General features: G+C 42.5%; 1 protein-coding gene across 4 annotated transcripts in view; it reads right to left on the bottom strand.

Annotated features, from left to right (window-relative positions):
* Positions 1 to 13,162: 13,162 nt before the first annotated feature.
* Positions 13,163 to 23,404, bottom strand: part of MTMR12 (myotubularin related protein 12) — a 43,944-nt gene continuing 33,702 nt past the window's right edge. For all 4 annotated transcript variants that reach the window (XM_089496891.1, XM_089496908.1, XM_089496897.1 and 1 more), the window contains 2 exons: positions 17,743 to 17,904; positions 13,163 to 15,819 (listed from right to left, as the gene is read on the bottom strand). In XM_089496891.1, coding sequence (XP_089353017.1) covers positions 15,250 to 15,819; positions 17,743 to 17,904 — 732 coding nt within the window. In that variant the 3' untranslated portion in view covers positions 13,163 to 15,249. The remainder of the gene's footprint in view (positions 15,820 to 17,742; positions 17,905 to 23,404) is intronic.

The following is a 23,404-nucleotide window of genomic DNA, read 5'->3' as shown; positions in this document are numbered from 1 at the left end:
TGAAATATGCAAGAGGCAATGTTAAAATAAAGCCATGTTCAATGTCCAAATGTGCTGTTTGGAATGAGGGGAGGGGGGTGGCCAGAAAGGGAAGTACATTTCTGCAATCTGTCTACAAATAATGTCAAAATGTCCTCCATTTTGATCATACCTAAGAAACATGCATTTATATTAACATTTCTAAAAAAGCCTCAATTTTTTCGCGTGTCCTCCATTTTTAAAAATGTGTCCTACATTTGAAAATGTTGTCCTGCATTTGTCCTACATTTGTCCCGGTTTGGAGGTCCTGACTTATGGCAACCCTAGCCAGGACAAATATTGCTTTACAGCTTCTGAGATGTTCTGGCCAACAATTTAGTTGGTACACAATAAGCCACAGTTTCTGAGTCATCTTCATGGGTTGTCGTTATTGTTGTGTGCCTTCAAGTTGTTTCCAGCTTATGGCGACCCTAAGGTGAACATATCATGGGGTTTTCTTGGCAAGATTTGTTCAGAGGAGGTTTGCCATGGCCTTCCTCTGAGGCTGAGAGCACACGACTTGACCAAGGCCATCCAGTGGGTTTCATGGCCAAGCAGGGAATCGAACTCTGGTCTCTTGAGTTATAGTCCAACGCTCAAACCACTACGCCAGGCTGGCTCTTATCAATGGTAGACCCATGTAAAGTACACTGCAGTACTCTAACTAGGAAGTTAACAGTGCATGGACTACTGTAGCCTGATGAGAAAAGGCATAAGTGTTTGACCAGTCAAGGCTGGTGCCAACCACAGGCACATACATACACCACTGCTGGTGCACTACAATGTCTGGGGAATAAACAGTTGCCAGGTAGACCGGTGAGTGGCAACTAGATATTGAAGGAATAGAGCTGTGCATCACACAGGCTGCTCTGTGCTCCCAAACTAGCTTAAATCCTTCTAGTTGTTCAGAGAAGGCAGCTGAGGCCATTCCAAAAAAAGTCACATGCTTAATTCTTGACCCACCTTAGTTTCTTGCTGTAAGGGAGCTCATTTTGCAGGTGTGTCTGGGTGTTTCTGCAATCTCCACCTTTAGCCTAAAAGAAATACAAAATTTTGGCTCTGAAGGTACAGCCAAGCCCTTTACTGGACCCCAGGGACAGCATACTTGGAGATCAAAAATATACTGGTACAGATCTTTATCTGAGCATCACAGCTATTCCCATCCTTTTGAAACAAGCTAGCATAATATTTGTTTTACAGATATGGAACAATGAGGTAGAGACAGCAATGAATACAAAGCTAGACACTGTGTGTGTGTGTATTCTGTTATTTGATATTAAACTTTTGGGAGAAACGCTTGATGTTTGACTACAATTAGCCTAAATTATTATTAGCTAGGGTCAAACTAGCTGCAATACTAAATGCAGCTTTACAAACAATATCCATACTTTATTTTTTTTAAAAAAAACAGCTGGTGCAACCTCCTCCTCATCATCATCCCATTTTAATCACAGAAACTCCCAGAAAGATCCCATAGAAACCAGTTAGACTATTTCCCCAGTGGTAGGGGTAGGGGATTTTCCAAGTGACTATGGCAAGAAAGGAAAAAGTTCATCACTCCCTCCTTGTTCACTGTTTTTCCAATCAGAATAGACAAGGGGGACATTTGCTTTTCTGGAAGTTGTGCTTAATGTCATGATTTGTTTGACTAGATGGGCTGTACAGTCACATCTAAGCAGAATACACAACAGGACCCTACTCAGTCTTTTCTCTATTAACATTTCATGTTGAGAAGGGGATCCTAAGTTCTCTTGAGGACTGAGTACCTTCCAGGTAAAGGATTGCTCCATAACCCTCTCAGTACACTAAAACAGAATTAAAAAAAACCCCTCGTACACTAAAGCAATACATAACTCCAGCTGATTTCAGTTTAAAGCTTTAAATGTAATTTTGCACCAGTCATACCTGTGAAACAGCACTTTAAATAATGCTCTGAAATTACAGTGCCACCAGCTGGGATACAAAATAGCATCTATAATCCTATAATGAGAGGAGGGGACTTGCCTTTAGGGTTAACATTTAAATAGGTTTCCATTCAGCTGTACCAAGCCATTGGGGTGAGAAATGACACCGCATTTAGCCATGCACCCATTTCCAAGAAAATCTGAACACTGTTCGACCAACTAGCACAGTCTGGCTTTAATTCCAATTAATGGCGCATTACAATTACAATTACAATTAATGGCACCATGAGGTGCCGTCATCGCATCGTCATTACGCATCGTCATTACGCATCGTCATTACGCACGACGGGCGGCGCTTCCTGATGCGCCTTGCCCCTTGCGCGTAATGGTTACGTCAAAATGGCACCGCCTCATACAGAGGGGCGCTGCCATTTTGTTGTAGCGGATGCTCTGCATCCGCAAGTCGCACAGTGGAAGTGGCACAGCGAGTGCGTGGTTTGGCACTTGCGGCGTCTCTTGCGGGCCGCAGAAAGGAGCGCGAAAATCGCGCTCCTTCTTTGCAGCGTACAGGAACTGCGCCATTTGGCTGCTGTGGTTCCCGGACACTGCAACCAGCGGTGGCGCGAGACTGCCCCTTCTGGGCCGTCTGTAACGCGCCAATATGATTAGCAGCAGTTGCTGGACAAACAGAATTTGCACGCACTTTAAAAAGTCTCCTTTACACACTGCATAGATCAAAGTGACTCCACATCAAATACAGTTTGCCCTTTGAAGTTAGTAAAGTATCCACTTCCAAGACAGATATACCTGTGATAAAGTAGCTCATTTGTGCACTGCATGAATATTGGATGCCTCACTCCAGCACTATGCCAAAATATTATCACTTTTAGTATAGGGCACACACACACTCAACACACCAACTTCTCTGTTGGAAAATAATGTCCTGAAAAACACCAAAGATTAACAACCTACCCCCACCCCACCCCCACCCCAAATCCAATATAGCAATGTAAGCAGATTTTATATACTGTGTGGGTGTGTTACATTTAGCATGCACAGTGCACCCTGTATTTGTGTTCCCCAGGGGCCACACAACTTGGCTGCCAGAGCATATTCTGTCCAAAGATGTTTGTGGGCCTTACATAAGATGGTTGCTTAGGATGTTGAAAGGTAGAAGCATCATATACTCTTATGGAACAAAACAAAATAGAAAAAAGAACCCCTACAGGTAACAAATCTCATCAGTGCCATCTGATGATACAACCACTCTGCAAAAGAAAAGTGTGGCTGTATCGTTATTTTTTAACATTACATGGATGACAGGTTCATGAAGATTCTTCTGCAGTCCAAAAACACACTGTCCTAATACTTCCATCAGGCCCTTGCAGCTGGCCTAGTAGTGTTATATCCTCAAGTTGTTGTCTAAGGAGTGACTCAAGCCAGCATGGTGTAGTGGTCTGAGTGTTGGACTATGACTCTGGAGATCAGGGGTCAATTCTCCGCTAAGTCATGGAAACTCACTCTTAGCCCCAGAAAACACCATGATAGGTTCACTATAACTCAAAAAACAATTTGAAGGCACACAACAACTAGAAGACCTGGGTCTATACATTTTTATCACCCTTTTCCACAATGCAGTAAAACAGAGTGGCATCACTAGGGTTGGTATCGCCTGGGCCACTAACTCATGGTGTCATTCCCCCCCCCCCATTGACCTCCTCTTGTACCACAACATGCAGAATCCTTAATGAAGGCCCGTTACAAACGGGCACTTTAGTACGCGCAGAGCGCGCACTAGGGTTAGAAAGGGGCGGTGCTTCCACACCCCCTAACCCTAGTGTGCGCTCCGCACGCACAAAATGGCGGCGGCCGTTCCACACGGCCGCCGCCACGAGGACGTCACGACCGCGCCGCCTCTATACAGGGCGGTGCAGAAGTGACATCCTCGCTCCACGCCAGGGCGCATGGTGCGCCCTTAGCGCGGAGCAGGAAGGAGCTCCATTTCGGAGCTCCTTCCTGGTTTGGTCCGCTGGGCACAGCCTTCACACGGCTGCGCCCAGCGGACCAAAGGAGAAAGGGGCCAAGCGGCCCCTTTCTCCTCCTCCCTGCCGCCGTGGGGTGTCCTTGGGGCTTGAAGCACCAGGGACACCCCTTTTCAGGCTGCGGGGAAGCGGTGTTTTGCTGCTTCCCTGCAGCCTGAAAAGCGGCGGATCGGGGCCTCAGCGGCTGCCGTTCTAACCACTGAGGCCCCGATACACCGGGGAAAGGGGCGGGTACAGCCCACCCCAAATGGGCGGTCTGTAACCCGCCGAAGTTTTTGGTACTAATGTTATTCATTATTTATGAATTCCCATATATCACTGAGTGTGATGGTAACAGTTGTGTCAAACAACTAGAAAAATTAAAATAATTAATACCTTTGAATTACAGTATCATACACACAGCCAAAATGTATTTTACATGTACTGTACATTGTTTCATGTGAGTAACATTAAAATTTAGTTTTAAATAAATTATTTTTTTAAATAAATGTATTTAAAAAAATAAATTTAAAATTAAAAAAAACACGGGGGTCTCTCCTTTCTCCTTCCACTGAGCCTCACATCAGTCACACCATCTCTTAAGTGTTTTAAAGGGACATAGGTGACCACCACAGCCGGACTCTGCCAAAAGACAAATGTTTGGGTAGCAGTGGCGTCACCCCATTTTAGGATGTCACCTGATGTGGTCTGCATCCCATGCACCCCTAATGATGCTCCTTCAGTAAGGGGCATGGCCAGTAGCCATACTGGCTGGGAAGTTCTGGGATATATAGATGTGAAGAGAGGAGCTGGGCAAGCCTGGTTGGAGCCACTCATAACTCAGGGAATGCAGTGAAGGGGAGGGGGCCTGCGGTGGAGAAAGGATGCAAAATTGAGGCTTGCCTATGTCAGGCGCAAATAGGAAAGTGATGGTGTAGAGATAGGGAAAAGATTGTAATAGAATAGACAGCTAGAGGAAAGAATGACTATAGTTTTGGGGAGCTGTGGATAATTCAGGGTTTAATATGTGAACAGAACGTCTCTTAATAAACTTTCCACTTATTTGTTCTTCTTTTGCAACTGTCCCTGCCGTTGGTGGATGGCCTGGTCATGCTTACGACAGCAACCTACCAAAACAGCAAAGCCACTGGTCCATACAGGGGATCACTTTGAGGCATGGGCCCTTGGTATCTACTGAGGTTTGGTTCCTGGATCCCTGTGGATACAAAGACCTTGGATGCTCAAATTCCATTATATCAAATGGCATAGTAAAATGGTGGCTCTCGTATAAAAAGATAAACTCAAAGTTTGTATTTTGGAATTTTTTTTGGGGGGGGCGATATTTTCAAGATACAGGCAGCTGAATCCATGGATGCAGAATCCATGGATATGAAGGGTTGATTGTACCCAATCCAGGAAGGGATTAAGAGGGGGAAAGGGGCAATGTGAATGACAGGAGGCCAAGGGCTGGAACTGCAGGGCCAGCCTGGAAAGTGAATCAGTCACAGTTGTAGCTCAGAATTGTACCTTTTCTAAGCTTTGAGCATGTGGCAGAAAATTACTGTACTGATAATAAAAACTACTTCTCTTTCAGAGTGCAAAGAAAAGCTATTTTTTCTTTCAAGACTTATAACTGTAGTGACTCTAGGAAAAAGCTGTTCAGTAGAAAACTAGGGGTTTCTTTATTATTTCTCTTGCCTTAGAAGATATAATTCTCCAATTCCAAGGGAGCCAATTTTATATTGGCTGTGTGCCCTCCAATGCACCTGGAGTGAGACGACCCAGCAGGATGTGGTTACAAGCCAAAAAAGAGGATGGGTGTGAGAACATAGTAAATGATGGCTGTGCAAGCACTATGGCCAAAGAAAAAACTTGCTGCCCTTCAAGTGAGGACTGTGCTCTGATGAACTTCTGTCATCAAGAGTCTCCAAGGCTTCAAGTAGATTCCCCACCCTTACCTGTCCACAAATCCTAAGAAAGCAAAAAAAGGAAGCATGACTGGTTTGTTTCTCCTGCTTCCTTCAACGTCTCTGCTGCATCTGAAGGGAAATTTTTTTGCTCACTCCATAGAGAAATACATATGGGTGCACAGGCCACAGGACAGTGTCATTACCCTGAATGAGGTTTAAGTGTATCTCCCCCTTAGCCAGGATGAAACAACTGCCTTAGATGACATTTTGGGTGCCAGAAACGGCAACTTTTTTTTAGTAATTCTTTTTTTGTACAGTTGGCCCTCCATATCCATGGATTCTACACTTACTATCCATGGCTTGAATTTTTTTAAAAATAATAAAAGTAAACCTTGATTTCGGTATTTTATATAAGGGACACAATTTTACTACTCTATTGTATATAATGGCACTTCAGGATCCAGATTTTGCTATCCAAAAGAGTTCCTGGAGCCAAACCTCATTGGATACCAATGGCCCACTGTATTTAGCTGCATGGCTAATGGCTTCCCAAAATATGTTTTCTAACCATATTTTCTGAAGATATTGAATTTAGCTGCAACAGGGGAACCCTAAACTAGAGGGAGGAAAAGGATTGGGACTTGCTCTCCAAGATATATACCCCCAATCAATGTAAAACAGTCTGACTCAGTCTATCACTGGTGAGTTTTCCCTGTTACAGTACCTGACATTTTCTCCAAACATGACAACACAAGATTCTTCTTCAGAAACCCATAGTTTTTTGTCTATAAAAGAGACAGGGCAGAGATTACCTGGATCCCAAAGGCCCAGTACAGACCACCACTTTGTGGCGGCCTGGGGCCAAAATTAGGGCTGGGGAGCACGGAGTGTCTGCACGCTCCGCGCTCTTCCAGAACCATTTTGGACATGCGCACACCGATGATGTGCCTCATGCACTGCCTCTAAATGGGTGGGTGCACAAGAGATGTCACTGCGCCACTCCAGGGTGCTAATGGCGTCTTGGCAGCTCCTTTTTGGGGTGGATTGCTGTGCCCATGCGGTTGCCGTGAGAACGATCCAGGGTAAAAAGGGGTGGTGTCTTGCTGTCCCTTCCTGCCCATCTGTACCAGGCCAAAGATAGTTACATTGTTGCTGTTAAAAGAACCAAACTCATTACCTGGCATTTACTGCCTTTTGTCCTCAGTTCCTTCATTTATTTATTTACTTACTTAATTTCTATGCCGCTTTTCTCCTTGAAGGCAGCTTACAAGATAAAAACATCCAAAGAACAAAACTTCACCATAAAAATTTAAAACAATTAAAATCCTCAATTTCAAGATACACTGGTGCCTCGGGATACGAAATGATCGGGTTACGAAATTTCCGGGATACGAAAAAGTTGGATTGGCAAAAACTGTTTCGGGTTACGAAATATTTTTCGGGTTACGAAATTCATTTCGGCGCGAAATTCAAATGCTGCAAAGTGCAGCTATAGGCTTTCCAGTGCTAACGGATTATTTTTCGGGTTACGAAATTTTCGGGTTATGAAAGGAATGGCGGAACGAATTAATTTCGTAACCCGAGGCACCAGTGTATTTATTTACGATCAAGAAAGGCTGTGGACTCTGTCTGTATCAACCCTTGAGACCATCTTGAACACCAACCTGAAGCAATGACTATGTCACTTTGACTGTGACATAGTCATTTTTCTTCTCCCATATAAATGTTATCATTGCCCAACAAAAAAAAAGCTAATGAACTTGAAAAGCTAGCTTAACGCCTTTTGAATGGCCTCATAAACGTTATCACTGGGATGTATATTTTAGATTTTGTATTTAACATGGTAATTGCATTTTTATTAGGAAAAGTAACTTGTAGGATTTTCTTGGCTGGTTTGGGATACTTTGATTTCAAGGGCTGGCTGTTTGCTGTTTCTTCTCAGGCAACAAAATATCTTCATCGCCCCTGCCTTTGCACATCAGACTCCATGGAAAGAAGTAATTTGTGCTATCTTCTTTCACAGAGAATTTCATTCCAAGCCATGGGTACACAGTACAGTTGGCCCTTCACATTTATGGCTTTGGCTTTTGGGGATTTGATTATTCATCGTTTGATTAATATGTTCTTTCTAGGAATCTCCAGGTCCTCCAGCGCAATCTCCAGAAGTTGACTATAAAAGTTGCATGGGAGGACCTAGAGATTCCTTGGGAGGTATTCTCTCAGGTTAATAAAAGTCTGTTTTTATTTGCCTCCCCCCCCCCCCCCACACTTTCACCAGGGTCCTGCACCCCTAACCTCAGCAAATAATAATAATAATTTGTTTTATTTATATACCGCTATTCCAAAGATCATAGCGGTGAACAGCAAGTAAGCTAATTAGCAAGTAAGCTAATTTGCCCCCAACAGTCTGGGTACTCATTTTAGCGACCTCGGAAGGATGCAAGCCTGAGTCGAGCTTGGGCCCTTTTGCTGGTCTTGAACTCGCAACCTTGTGGTCTTGAGTGAATGGCTGCAGTACAGGCATTTAACCACTGCGCCAAGAGGGCTGACTGTAATTATAATGAGAGAGGACAATAAGCATTTGGAATATCGCACCATTATAAAATCGGATGATATCTCAAGGTGCTGAGTTGCTTATATGTTAAATTTTAGTTGTCCTTCATCTATCATAGTGGTCTAAATACCCTAAAGGCACCAGAACTGGTCTAATCTTGAAAGCTCTGCAGGTTCATTCCTGGCTAGTACTTAGATGGGAGATTGTCAATGAATACCAAGCACTGTAGGCTACATTTTTCAGAGGAAGGAATTAGCAAAAATGCCCGAGTATTCCTAAGAAAACCCTGTGAAATTCATGGGGTCGCCATATGTAGGCAGGCAACTTGAAGGTGCGCACATAAACTTGCACACTCTCTCATAGCAATAAACATACTACACAAAGTCTGCCATCCTGAATGCACCAGCCTGTTAACTGCCACAGTAAAACCATGAATTCTTAAGTCAGTTCTTAATGCTTTGTCAGATTGTTCAAGGTAATAGTTCAAAATAGTATGACACTTTAATGGCATCTGAAAATATTTAATGAGGAATAATTTCAACATACCGTAAAAATGATCTTGCTAAAAAGCTTGAATGCTGTGCAATGTGTTGAAATGCTTGTATCTGACAGAATGTTATGCACATGGGATAAGCAAGGTTGCCATCAAAATTCTTATTTTTTCTTTTCCTGACTAAATTTTTGCCTACCATTGCAAAAATAAGCCTTTAAAAAAAATCATAGGCTGCATGACATTAAAGATTTTCTTAAACGGTTTAAAGCTGCACAAATACTGAAATGAAACATTTTGCAAGATATCAATTTGAAATGTTAAATATATAATGTCTAAACCACAACCAAAGATAGAACATATTCCATTAATTACAAAAAATATGAAAATTTTACTGAACATTCATTTTAAAAGGGTCTGAACTGAAGCTATACTGTACTATGCAAATTTTCACATTGCAATTTAAAAAATCAAGTTAGAAACCAGAACACAAATTACTCTTAAACAATTAAGTTTCACAGCTATTTATGCCATTTCCTCATGGCAACTCCCTTAACTGCTGATCAATTATTTCTTCCCCAATGTTGACTTCTCTCAGTCTCTCTCTTCAAACCACTTTCAAGGCAATGATTTTCTCCTACTCTGCTTTGGTGGTGATAGCAGGCAAAGTCTCCATAGACAGTGTTTCATTGACTTCATAAGCATGGCACAGATGGAGTTGTCTTGCTGTCTGAATGTGTGTTTGCAAGAGGCAGCAGTAGGAAGTTTTCAGTTACTTTATCCTTTATTTTAAAACTTGTATTTGCAGTAAGCTTACCATTGATGAGATTACTCTGTTCCAGTGGATAATATGCAAATGTCTTATGGTTGCAGCCAGTGAGTATTCTCAACCAGTCCCAGACTGACCTGGAATGCCACCTTGAATCTATTTCTTTGGCTCACAGCTTTTGATAACCATGCTTTTCTGCCCATTCATTTCATTCCACATCACTGTAAATACACATTTGACCACTGAGCTTCTGCCAGGTTTAAGATTAAATACATAGACCAGTAATCACATCAGTGCAAAGTTTGCTGGCTATTATATATAGGTGTTAAAAGCTTTCATCAATTTCAGATGTAGTTTCTCAGGTGAGCTACTAAGTCTTAACATATGTTTGACCAAACCACCTCCCCAATTCTGCATATAGGGTCTACTTTCTAAATTAGTCTTTTTGCTCCCCCTGGTCAGAGGGATATACGGAATATTCATTTTTTTTCTTACCATCAATGAGAAACTCTATATGAGAACAAAAAGACCAGCATGCTTTTTATTTTGCCTACAAACAATATAATAGGTCCCTCAACACTGTAGGTAATAGCTGTTATAAAATCAGCATTCACAATCAGTTCCACAACTGTAATGTTATCCCTCTCCCGTCCCTTTTTCTAGTCTGGGACTCGAGGAAGCTTAAACACAACTGTTGAAATTCTCTCCCAACACTCAAATGGATAATCCCTTGTCCATGAGAAGGCGGCTGAATGGGACAAGACTAGCATTATATTCTGCCATCTTCATCAGGGCAGTGACATACTAAAACAGCCATATAACTGTCATGATAGCCAGGAAGCCAGAAATCCTATGCCATCAGAATGCCTTGGTGCAGATGCTGAAGATCCCCAAAACCAAAGTTCTAGGATTCTATCTCTACTTCTGACACCACCTTAGCTAGGAAGGCTGCTGGGCAATGTGGTGAGCAATAGACCAGCAGCATGCCTGTGCTGGCTTGCTGGCCCAGTTCGAGGTTCAAATCCAGGTTAGGCAGATGAATTTCCTTGTAAGGGAATGGAATCCTTATAGGTAATAGTACCAGGGCACAAGAGTTGCTCAAGAATGTATGTGCAAGAACTGCAGGCTCTGATCCCTCCTCTTCCCAAACTTTATGTCTAAAACGTACACATGCATTGAGTTAAATTTTGGATTTACATAAATAAATAAAACTGATCTAATTTGAACCATGTTACTTCCCTATAAAATGTAAAAATATGAATATACATGAATGCGTGAATGGAAACAGACACACTAAATGAAATATTTTTATTCATATATTATGATGAGGGCGGGTGTGTGTGATATCTGCACGTTGATATAAATGGGGGTTCCAAGGGCAAAACGTTTGAGTACCATTGCTGTAATGTGTGTCAGGTCTCTTCATACACAAGTCATGGACTGCTGTATTGTGGACTGACCTACCATTCAACAGCAGCACTAACAGACAGGGCAACCTAAATCTTGACAGATGAAAACACAAGGTAAGTATCTACCTTGCCTTTCCTGTATTCAACCACCCAATGCCATACCTCATTCTGACTGAGATTACACTAACAGAGGTATCTCATTACTGCCTCAAAATTCACCTAAGCACATTACTATCTCTATAAATATGTGAGTGTATGTACAAAAGAGTAAAGTGCCAAGGCATCAGTTAAGACCACAGATGTCATTGGTAGGGCATTACACCTTCTTTCCTCCCTCCCAACACTACATCTTGTGTCAAGAGAAAAGCAGGATATTAAACACACACACACACATACACTTGAAACACAGTACTTATCACCTGCACACTTAACATGATCCCTGTCTCTCAACCATGGATCCTGAGACTTCCATCTGTTTCAACCCATATGCCCACTGTGGTGCTACTCTTTCACTAGACCCTGCCTCTCCAAGAATTTTTCCACCAGCCAAGGAGGGACAGTGCACCTACCTTTAAGTCTGCACAAACAATGACCCCTTTGGCATCAGTTCTACCAATGACCAACTAGCACCTGGCTTTGCATTTCTATGCCAAAAAGGGTAAGGGCCTGGAAGGGCAACTGGTGCTGATTAGGCGCCTGTCCTGCAGCAAAGCCCCAGTCCAGCCCCCCTTTGCACCACGTATTGGGGCCAGGGCAGCCACAGCGGCAGCCCAAAGGCCCCAATCCAGGGCTTTTCGGGACCAGGGAGAAGCGGCAAAATCCCACTGCCAAGAGAGAAAGGAGCCACTTTCCCCTGGCTTCATTTGGTGGCTGCGGGAATGTGGCGCTCCCCAAGAAGCTCTGTTTTGGAGCTCCTTCCAGCGCTGCTGTTAGGCCGCCACAAGCGTGAAGACGGCACGAAGACGTCATATCTGCGCTGTGCCATTTGGATGCTGCGCGGCCATCACATCAAAATGATGTACGGAAGACGTACTAGGGTTAGGGAGCGTCGGCATGGTGCGCGCTCCCTAACCCTAGTACCGCCGCACCACATTTTGCCCATCTGTAACGGGCCAGAAAATGGCTTTAGCCTCTCTTCCTCCCACATCTCTGATACAGACTGCTTTTTTCAGAGGGAGGAATATGTTCATTAGGTAATTTTCCATAAAAAAATATTTCATTAAAAGAAAGCAAAATCCTTGCTTTAAACGGCTAGTAGTGCTTTCCATCAAATTTGAGCTGCAAAGTAGAAAAACTTGAGTTACAGCAAACAAAACATCTGTCATAAACTGGATTTTTGGTTCCAAACTTTGCTAGCAAATTTCAGTAACACTACAGAAGGATGGAGCACAAAAGGAGGCAGAATTGGTCTTGGACCCATAACACTTGTCTCTCTCTGCTTTAAACACTGGTGGATATTGCAGCATATAGCCAGCATAACACATCTAAATGCAAAATGCCGTAACGCCTAAGAATAGCTAGGTTCTGGTAAAATGTTCATACAGTAGACCCTTGCCTTATGTGGGGATCCGTTCCAGATCCCCCACGTAGGGCGAATTTCGCCTATGCTCGAGCCCATTCATTTGAATGGGGCTCGTGTGTGCGGTGGCATGCACCCCATTCATTTCAATGGGATGCACTGCCCCTTGCACCCCACGTGCTCCCCGCAGCTTGAGTGCATACGCTCAAGTCCGCATATAGCGTGCCCGCGTATAATGCAGGTGCACTGTATTGGTAGTATTTGCTCAGATACTGCTATCTCTGTGTTTGTTCATGGAATGTGATACTGATTTAAAAAAGAGAAACCACAGCTGATTGGTGGAGTACATATTTTGCAATATGCAAGGGTCTGAAGTCCAGTAGCACTTTTTCTTTAAAGAGACTTTGAAACGCCATTGACACAGACAGTAGATGGCTCTGGTTTTAAGTTTGGTAGAGGACAGCTTTACACATTCCTATTTTCTTGCTCCTATTGCTATCACAAGAGCCAGTATAGACACCTTTCAAAAACCAATGAAAACAATTTTTTCAATTTAGAAATAGTAAAAGTACATTTTATTAACAAATACATTTGTCTAAGAGTTGAGAATTAACAGGAAGATATTTTCCTCAAGTACTATTAAAGCTAAGCTTGTATTCAGTGTAAAAACTGGGAGGTATAACACAAAACTGAAAAACCAATATTCAATCAGTGCTGCATTTTGAGCATCTCAATGCCATGTCCATTACTGTTAGAAGAAGGCAGTTCCATAAGCTATCATGAAAAATCCCTCCAGATATCCATTTGAGAGTTTTTTTTTATAAAAACACAGTACTTGACAGCTTATTGATAAATACATTTCCATGATCAATATATTTACAAACCGCTTAGCTTTCAAAGAAAACAATTTAAGAAAATTAAGCATTTCAAAGGTTAGTGTTTTAAAGTGAATTCAAATCATACTCCAAGCAGTCAGAAAATGTACTAACTGCAAGGAAGTATAATATAAATGCTAAAGACATTTGAAGGGAATAAGTGTGCAACATTAGCTTTCAGAACATGATATACAAGTAGTCCTATTGTGTTTCAAAAATACTGGAAGCTCAAGCTCACAATAACAAGATTCATAAGGCAACATGAACTTTGGAGGTTTTCATTTGGAGGTTTTCATTTGGCATTTGTCTACACTAAGTTGGTACCCACTCCTGCAGAAATACTTTGTGGAGAGGCTAATCTGAGTTGCCAATACAACTTATAAAAAAAGGATAGCCAGTTTCAAGGCAATGCCTAAGAACTGCATAACTGTAATCACCTATATACTATCACATCAATTAAGTTCCAGCCCTCCAAAAAGAAAGGCTTGTTCATCAGTTCTATCTTGTGGGCAACTTCTGGCTTTCAGTATGTTAATTCGTTATTTTTCAAAGTCTGTTCTCAGTATAAAGTTATCTGTTTTGCACAGGCAGACAAGATTTCCATATGGCTTTTGTAACTGAGGTACTGTTTAGACAATATCCAAAAACCCAAATCCAATGCACAAACTTCTTACATTCATAGTTAGCTTTAATGCCATGTTTATAAAAAAAGCAGTAGTACTGGATAACAAATCCAGTTTCATAGCTGTATATAGGTTTTTACCTGCCCTTCCTAACAGAAGGACTTGTGGCTCAGTGCAAGCTACTGGCGTAAGTGAATATCAGCATCAGCAAATTATACAATTTGGGGAAAAAACACCATGGCTTACTGGCATCTTTAGGCTCTATTCATTCCTGCTCTTAGGCAAGAAATGACCAGAACTTTACAGATCAAGACTGCACAATAGACTTGGTGGAGATAGACAGATTAGTGAGATAAAGAAGAGACTGTGAATGTAAATTATAAATCGTAAGAGAGCTCAAAACAGCTTCATTAAGATTCCACCATGTACTATAATGCAGAATGAATGATAAACATAAAATACCTTGCATTCCTCCAGCTTAAGTTTAAAAGGCTAGAACTTAAACTTTCATCGTTTAAGTCTATTTTTAAAAATGGTATCTGGTTTTAACAGTGCAATTGTGCATTTTAAGATGCAACTAATAAGACATTCTTATATTCGACTCTGGGTCATTTTACAATTCTGGTGGATGTTTCCCAAACACCCCTTTTATGCTCAAGCAAGAAGGCTCTTATATTTTCTGTGACAGCCTGAACATCTATTCCCAAATATTACAGAACCATTTTGAATTCTGGGACCAAGATCCAGCAGAGAAGCCAACAGGAGAAAGTGGAAGGGAGGAGTCCTCCTTCCACTCCCTGCACCACCTCCCATGCTATTTTCAGAGAAAAGTGACCATCTAGAACACGTTTTGGAGAGGGGCACCGGGCAAATGGAAGAAAATGGATCCAACCCACAATTTAACTGTCCCTTACAGAACACAAATACATGCCCACTTTCCTCAATGGTTACAGAAAAACAGATTAAAATATATGATCAAACGTTATTTGGAAAACATTATTGTTCTCAAATGAGGGAATATTTTATGTTAAAAGTTTCACTAATCAGCGTCTACCAGAATATAGCCAAAAGGGATAACCCATCCCAAGAAATGTAGGCATTTATGATAGGTGTATGCCAGTATTATCATTTCTACAATTCAGAGAAGTAGTATCCTGTCAAACATCACCTAAATCAACATACTCATCATCTTGCCTAGCCAAGTCTTCTTCACCTTCCAAGTCTTTCCATGAGCTGGTAGGCAAAACAGGTTTGAGGGAAAGTCTCTGAAGCAAAGCAAATGGAAATAAAGATGACAAGCGAGCAGGATTTCTCTGGAAGGGAGATGCTTCCGTATCTTCGTCTGAGACTTCACTATGCTTTTCATCCATTTTCTTCTGCAAGCCCTGTACCTCTTCCATCACATCCAGAATTTTTGTTGCAGTGGCAACTGTACCACCACCAGGAAGCTGAGCTTCAGGGATCCAACGTAAATACCTCTGTGCCCACACTTTTATTTCTGGCCCTTCTAGGCGTGGCAGCAGTAGTCCATGGAGATCAACTGCTTTACAATGCCAATTCTCATAGAACTCTCTGGAGTTACTTGTAAGTTCATCAGAAGATGTTATCAACCTGCTGATTCTTTTGCCTAGAATGTTTTTAATTAACTGATCTGTTTCTTCTTTAAAAAATCCTCTTTTTGGAGGAGGCTTAGTTGGTGTCAGTGGCAAAGAAAGCTGCCGCTGATGCTTTAAAAAGAATAAGAAAAATCATTTAAGTAATGCTTAAAATAAATGAAACTGTCTGAACACAGTTCTAACTTAATTTCCAGGCTAAGTAATCAGCTATAAAATGACTCAAACCATACTGTACCAAAGGGGCTACCAAGAACTGGATAGGTGTAATCCAGAACAAAGACAATTCTCAAACACCACTCAACTTACTAACTTTAATGCAGGGATGGAATGATATGGTCCTTGAGATATTGTTAGAATGTCATTCCCAGCATTCCTCATCAATGTGAATACTGGTTAGAGCTACTAGGAGTCACAGTTCAATATCTGAATCATCCTACAATTCTCACCCCTGCTTTGTTGAAACCATGCAATGTGTGGTAAATATTATAAAATTATTACACAAAGGATAGTATGCAGTTTTTTATCTATGAAAAACTTTACTAAGTACTGAAACCATCTAGTTGAATCTATGCAACTAAGTAGTTGCAGAATTTAAATGCCCTCCTCGAATCCCACTGTGGGAGAAAGGCAGGATATAAATTCTTGAAATATACACAGTAATAAATAAATCAAATACACACTAATGAAATACAGTTTAATAATCGTGTTATTTTAGCCTCACTATTACCTTGCACTTCTAAAATAAAATGAAAAACAAATAAAATACATAAGAAAACAGTTGAAAACGTACTAGCAGGTGCTCTGCTTTAACAAAAAGATACAAGTCAGTTTAAGAACAATCTATCCATCATATCAGTCTCTTGAGAAATTCCTATCTCCAACATGTGTAGGATTAACTCAACAGTATGTGGATTGCTCCTTCATGCTGTTCAGAGAATGAGGACACACTCCCTATAAGCTGGTTATGTCCTTATTAAAGAATAAAGTTTTGGTGTATTCAAAATTAATTCAGAATACTGGGAAGGAATGTCATAAATTTCAATAATTGAATATTGATACTAGCTTACTTTGTCATCAGGTAACTGTATAAAGCTATTATGGTAAGTCAGGAATCAAGCAAATGGAACAATCCTCCCTCTCCCTCTATATATACCCACACACAAATGAAGATAATTGGTATGCTAAGACGTGGCATATACGCTAAGATGTGGCATCTTTACTTTCCAAGAATAACTCCTTATTTGTGGCAGTAGGACCAATCTTGATATTTTAACTTCATGTTTGGGATCATGGGTATGTAACTGTGCACAGTATTTAATTGATAAAATGCCTAAACAGAAATATTGGAAGTTTTCAACCTTGCTTTTAATATTGTCATTTGATGGTCACTTAAATCCATAAATTCCAGTGAAGAGTGGATCATACTTGTCAACCATTATGTCTGCTGGAGACTCCAGTGTTGTACATAAACTTCTAAAATGTACGCTTTTCTGTCAAGGATGCCTTTCCTGGGGAGTAATCTCTCAGTGCCTGCATATCAGTGGTGGGTAAGGCTTCAGCCAAGTTAGAAAACATTTGAACCAAACCCACTTCTTTTTGTGTTAGTAGCCCTGGTGGTGCAGTGGTTAAATACCTATACTGCAGCCATTCTCTCAAAACCAAACCATATTGCAGGAGGTGCAGCTGGACCTTATTTCCAGTCAGATGTGACGTAAGCCTGCATTCTTTTATGGAAGGAAAAGATCAATACTAGCCAGGGCTCAAGCTCGACTCAGGCTTGCATCCTTCCGAAGTTGCTAAAATGAATATTCAGCTTGTTGGGGGCAATTAGCTTACAGGTGTAAACTGCTCAGAGACTGCTTAGTTCAGTATGAAGCAGTATATAAATGAAGCTGCTATTGCTATTTCTCATGGCCTCTTTTTTTCTCCCCTTTCCATCCCATTTCTTCCCATCACCTCAGTGATTCTTCTGAAATAAGGCCATAAAGCCAAGGAACATCAGGATGAGGGCTTGATGCAAGTTGAACATATTACCTTAAGTCGTGTAGTTTTCCTCTGACTTTTATCTAGTTTTGGCTTCTCTGTATATAGAGGATTATTCAGCAAAGCCTGTGCCTCAGGTTCAAATTGTACAGACCATTCCCAAACTGAAAGATAACTAAGTTTATTCCCTTGTGTATCCAGGCTTCCTCCATACTGTCAAAAGAGAATAGGCTACAGTTAGAATTTATATTCAAAATTTATGGCATGCAAGTTTTATTTCAGAATTTCTAACTGCCTAATAAGCCCTTTGAACTACAAAGGTTTAGACATTTAAAAAAACATTTCTCAATACCATGTTGGTAACATAGGCTGTATCTAAACTGCAGAAATAACGCAGTTTGACACCACTTTAACTGCTATTACTGAATGCTATGGAATTCTGGGATTTGTTTTGTTAGATGTTTAGTGTTCTCTGTCAGATAGCTCTGGTGCTACAACACACTACAAATCCCAGGATTCCACAGCACTGAGTCATGGCATTTAAAGTGGTGACTCTGTAGTGCAGACACAGCCTCAGTGTATACTGTGACTTCTTATTAAAGGTAAAGGTATTCCCCATGAACAAGGTTGTCAAGTAGTGTTCGACCATAGGGGCCAGTGTTCATCTCTGTTATTAAGCTGAAGAGCCAGCATTGTCAGAGACTACTCTGTAATCACGTGGCCAGCATGATTGAACAGAATGCTGTTTACCTTCCCACCGGAGTGGTACCTATTTATTTACTTGCATTTGCATGCTTTTGTACTGTTAGGTTGGCAGAAGCTGGGACTAGTGATGGGAGCTCACCCCCCCCCCCCATCATGTGGCACCTGGGCCTCAAACTGCCAACCTGCCGATCTTGCAATCAATAGTCTTAACCACTTGAGCCACCGCATCCCCATGTACTGCTTATTACAGTATGCAAAAATTATTTTATCTCAATATTTACATCCCACCCTGCATTGTGGGATCTCAGGGTGGCATATAATAAAATCACTTTTAAAATCTGAAACAATTTAAGATAATTTGAACAGACTAAAAGCTCAGTGTACCAATCATGTCTGTACATCATACCCAAAGAGAATATCAACCATTATTTTTTTAAAATTTCAATAGTGATAGTGCAATACCTACAAACTTGAAGTGCAGATTTTTGTAAGGATGGTCCCCACTGAAGCATTACAGGTCTGAAACTTCCCCACTGACATGCACAAAACTCTGTGCAGTCAATTCACAGCCTTCCTTGAAAAATCACATTTTCTGTCTTACTGCAGCTCATGAAGGCATTCAGAGAAGAGTGGGAACAATCTGTTCTATGCCTACTAAAACTGACTGGAAATCTAACCAAAGCAGGGGGTAGTTTTCCATCATACTGAAGCCTATATAGATGGTTCCATGCATGCAGGATCTAGTATCAGCTCCTGCATTTTAGTAAATGTTTAAGAGCATGTCTGTAACTTTTAAGGCTGCGAAGTCTTGAAAGAACAGGTTGCTTGCCTGTAACTGTAGTTCTTTGAGTGGTCATCTGCAAATCCATACGAATGGGTTATTCTGCACCTGCACAGCATTTCCAGATGCTACTGGAATCACTAGGGAAGACTTTTTGGCGGTAGCTCCGCCCACCCTCTATATAGGCAGGAGGTCTTCGCACTCTTTCTCAATTCCAAAAAGGTCCGCCGTAAGAGCAGACAAGGAAGAGAGAAGGACACAACAGAGGGGAGAATGGGCGGGATTTGTGTGGATTCACAGATGACCACTCGAAGAACTACAGTTACAGGTAAACAACCTGTCCTTCTTCTTCATGGCCTCTGCGAAGCACACAAATGGGTTAGACTGGCAGGCTTCTCCCATTGTGGAGGAGGGAGTGTCCTGGCAATAAATAATTATTAAACCAGAAACAGTGTGAGTGTCATGTTTGACAAGAGCCAACTAATCTTAGTGCATTCCGGAAAGGAGAACAGCTCTGCCAAAGGCTGCTTCACAGCGGTGTCTGGTATCAAGTCTGTAGACTTGATAGCCAATGAGAGGCGCCCGCAGCAATTATTCTCCAACACGTTGCTTAAACCTCCCTCTCCTCCTGTCTCTTCATCATTCTCTCCTAATGACTTTGCTAATTATTTCATCTCTAAGATTACCACTATTCGCTCTGAGATAGTCCCCCCCCCGATTCTTCTTCTGCTCATAAACTTATATTGCCCTCGCCTAAAAAAATTTCTGTGTTTTGTCCTGCCTCTTTGGATGAACTCTCTACACTTCTGAACTCTTCCAAACCTGCAACCTGTCCTCTTGATCCAATTCCTACTCGTCTTCTAATTTCTATAGCTCCCTCTTTTCTGCCCTCGCTTCTCCATATCTTCAATCTCTCTCTCTCTACAGGCTCCTTCCCTTCGGACTTCAAACATGCTCTCATTTCCCCAATTCTGAAAAAACCTTCTCTTGACCCCTCCTCTTTGTCTAGCTATCACCCGATTTCTCTTCTTCCCTTTCTTTCTATGGTTTTGGAACGGGTTGTTTATTCTCGCTGTCTTGAGTTTCTTGAAGCCAACTCCATCCTCGATCCCTTTCAGTCTGGTTTCCGCCCAAGGCATTCTACAGAGACAGCTTTCACTAAGATCTCGAATGACCTTTTACAGGCCAAGGCTAATGGCCTTTACTCTGTTCTCATCCTTCTCAATTTGTCTGCAGCCTTTGACACCGTTGATCACTTTCTCCTAATTGACATACTCTCTGACCTTGGGTTCTCAGACTCTGTTCTTGACTGGTTTAGATCTTGTCTGGCAGATCTTTTGCAGTGGTTGCAGGTGGTCAGACTTCGTCCTCTGTTCCCTTATCTGTTGGAGTTCCTCAGGGCTCTGTTGTGGGTCCCCTTCTGTTTTCTCTCTACACACTGTCCTTAGGAAACCTCATTAGCTCTTTTGGTTTTTCCTACCATCTGTATGCCGATGACACCCAGTTGTATCTTTCCACCCCTGACCTTTCTCCAAGGCTTGTACAGCAAGTTTTGTCTTGTCTCACAGCTGTCTCGCAGTGGATGCGCCACCGGCGTTTGAAGCTCAACATGTCCAAGACAGAGCTTCTTGTTTTTCCTCCTAAGCCCACCCTTCAACACTCCTTTTCTGTCTCCGTGGACAACATTTCTATTCAACCAGTCCAACAAGCCCGCAGTCTTGGTTTTATCTTTGATTCTTCTTTGTCATGTATCCCTCAGATCCAGACCACAGCCAAGGCTTGTAGATTCTTTTTGTACAATATTGCTAAAATCCGACCTTATCTCTCCGCCTCTACTGCCAAGATCCTGGCCCATGCCCTAGTGATCTCACGACTTGATTACTGTAACATCCTTCTGGCAGGGCTTCCTCTCTCACCTCCGTCCCTTAATTTCTGTCCAGCATTCAGCTGCACGCATTATCACATCCGCCCACCGCTGTGACCCTATCTCTCCTGTGTTGGCATCCCTTCACTGGCTCCCCCTCCCTTTCCGCATTCAGTATAAGCTCCTGCTGTCAACATTAAAAGCCCTCCATGGACTGGCCCCTCCTTACTTATCAGACCTTATTTCTCCTCACCTTCCCACTCGGGCCCTCCATTCTGGTAGTCAAGGTCTGCTGTCTCAGCCCAGGATTTCCTCTGCCCCATCTCGGATCCGCCCCTTTTCACCTGCTGCCCCTCACTCCTGGAACCATCTTCCCCCGCGAGCAAGAGCCATCACCTCTTCAACCAGCTTCAAAATGGAGTTGAAGACCATCCTGTTCAGGGCAGCGTTCCCAGGCATTGCATAATTGTCACTTGCTATTTGATGTTCTTTTGTTGCCTGTTTTATTGAATCATTTCCTGCATTGCTATGTATTTTATATGTATTATCCTACTAGAGAAGCCGCTTCCCCACCACCACTCCCTTTGTGTCGTGTCTTTTCAGATTGTAAGCCTGAGGGCAGGGAACCGTCCAATTAAAAAGATTGTATGTACAGCGCTGTGTAAATTTACAGCGCTTTATAAATAAAGGTTAATAATAATAATAATAATAATAATAATAATAATAATAGTGCTTGATAAAGGTCAGAGGTTGTGATCATACCACAGCCTTGCAAATATCCTCCAAGGGAACTCCGGAGTGGAAGGCTGAAGATGAAGCTACCGCCCTGGTGGAATGGGCTCAAATTCGAGCAGGCGAAGTCTTCCCAAAGATCTCGCAAGAGAAAAGGATTGTGGAAGTCACCATTTGGAGAAATGTTGAGGTATGACTGGAAGCTCCATTTTGGGGTTGGAGTAGCAGACGCAAAGTCTGGGGAATGACGAGAGGATGCAGTCCTGTCGAGGTAAAAGGCTAGCACCCGCCTGACATCAAGGAATGGAGCCAACATTTGGTGTCAGTGGTTGGGTTCAGGGCTAGTGTCGGGAGGATGATGTCCTGACTCAGATAAAAGGTGGACACAACTTTCAGTAGAAAGGAAATGTTCGGACAGAGGACGAGCTTGTCCTTGAAAAATTTCAAGTACAGAGAATCTGTACAGAGGGCACAAAGTTCACTGGCATAGCATGCTGAGGTGATGGCTACCAAAAAGGCTGTCTCCCAGGTGAGGAGCCTGAGGTCACAGGAAGCCAGAGGCTCAAAGGGTGAGGTAGTGAGCACTGCTAAGGTGAGCTGGAGGTCCCAAGTAGGGATCAGGATCACTGCTGGCAGTCTTAGGTTGGCAAAGACTTTGAAAAATTTCTTCACAAGCAGGTCGGTGAAGAAGGATGGGCGGCTGGAAAATTGAAAGTGTGCACAAATGGCCGCGAGGCAGAATTTTAAGGAGATAAAAAATCCAGATGCTGAGAGGTGGTGGAGGAAGTCCAAAACAACAGAGACGGTGACCTCCGAACAGGTGAGTCCCTCTGAGGACAGAAAAGCCAAAAAAATTCCCACTTGAAGGCGTAGGAGCACTGAGTGGAAGCTTTCCGGAAGCCAAAATGATTTCTCGGACCGGTACCTCCATGCCACGAGACAGAGAGTGTCCACGTCAGGGTGGTGAACCCGACCGTCGTGAAGAACGAGAAGGTTGGGACAGAGAGGCAGAAGCCAGAAGTGGATCTGGGAGAGGTGGAGAAGCAGGGCCAGCCACGGCTGTCTTGGCCACCAAGAGGTGATCAGGATCGTGTCTGATCTATCTGTTCGTAGCTTTGCTACCACTCCTCTCCGGAGAGATGTATGGCTTGCAAGGAGATCCGCCTTCGGATGCACCAGTTCCAGATTTGGAGGGTGAGGCTGAGAAGGGTGGTTGACCTGGTACTGCTTTGCTTGTTGATGTAATACATCATGGTCGTGTTGTCCATGAGGAGGATGACGACCTGGTTCTACAGAGAGGATTCAAAGGCTTTGAGTACTTTTTGAACTGCTAGCATTATTATTATTATTATTATTAATTATTATTTCGGGCGTGTTGATGTGCAATTGGTGCTCTTTTGGGGACCACTTGCCGTTGACAGAGAGGTCGTTGAGATGGGCTCCCCAGCCCATGTTTGAGGCATTGGTGGTCAGAGAAGACTGAGGTTGTGGTGGGAGGAAGGGCATGCCCACCAAAACATTGTGTGGCTTGAACCACCAGTGGAGAGACTGGGCGACAGGGCATGGTGAACCACTTCCATGGGTCGTCGAAGGCCGGGTTGAAAACTGAAAGAAGCCACGACAGTAAGGGA

This window comes from Sceloporus occidentalis, unplaced genomic scaffold (assembly GCF_023333645.1).
Source record: "Sceloporus occidentalis isolate IW3139 unplaced genomic scaffold, rSceOcc1.0.p SCAF_1, whole genome shotgun sequence".
In the NCBI taxonomy this organism is placed as follows: domain Eukaryota; kingdom Metazoa; phylum Chordata; class Lepidosauria; order Squamata; family Phrynosomatidae; genus Sceloporus; species Sceloporus occidentalis.
Note: the sequence above shows the minus strand (reverse complement) of the source record. Positions and strands in the feature narration are given on the sequence as shown.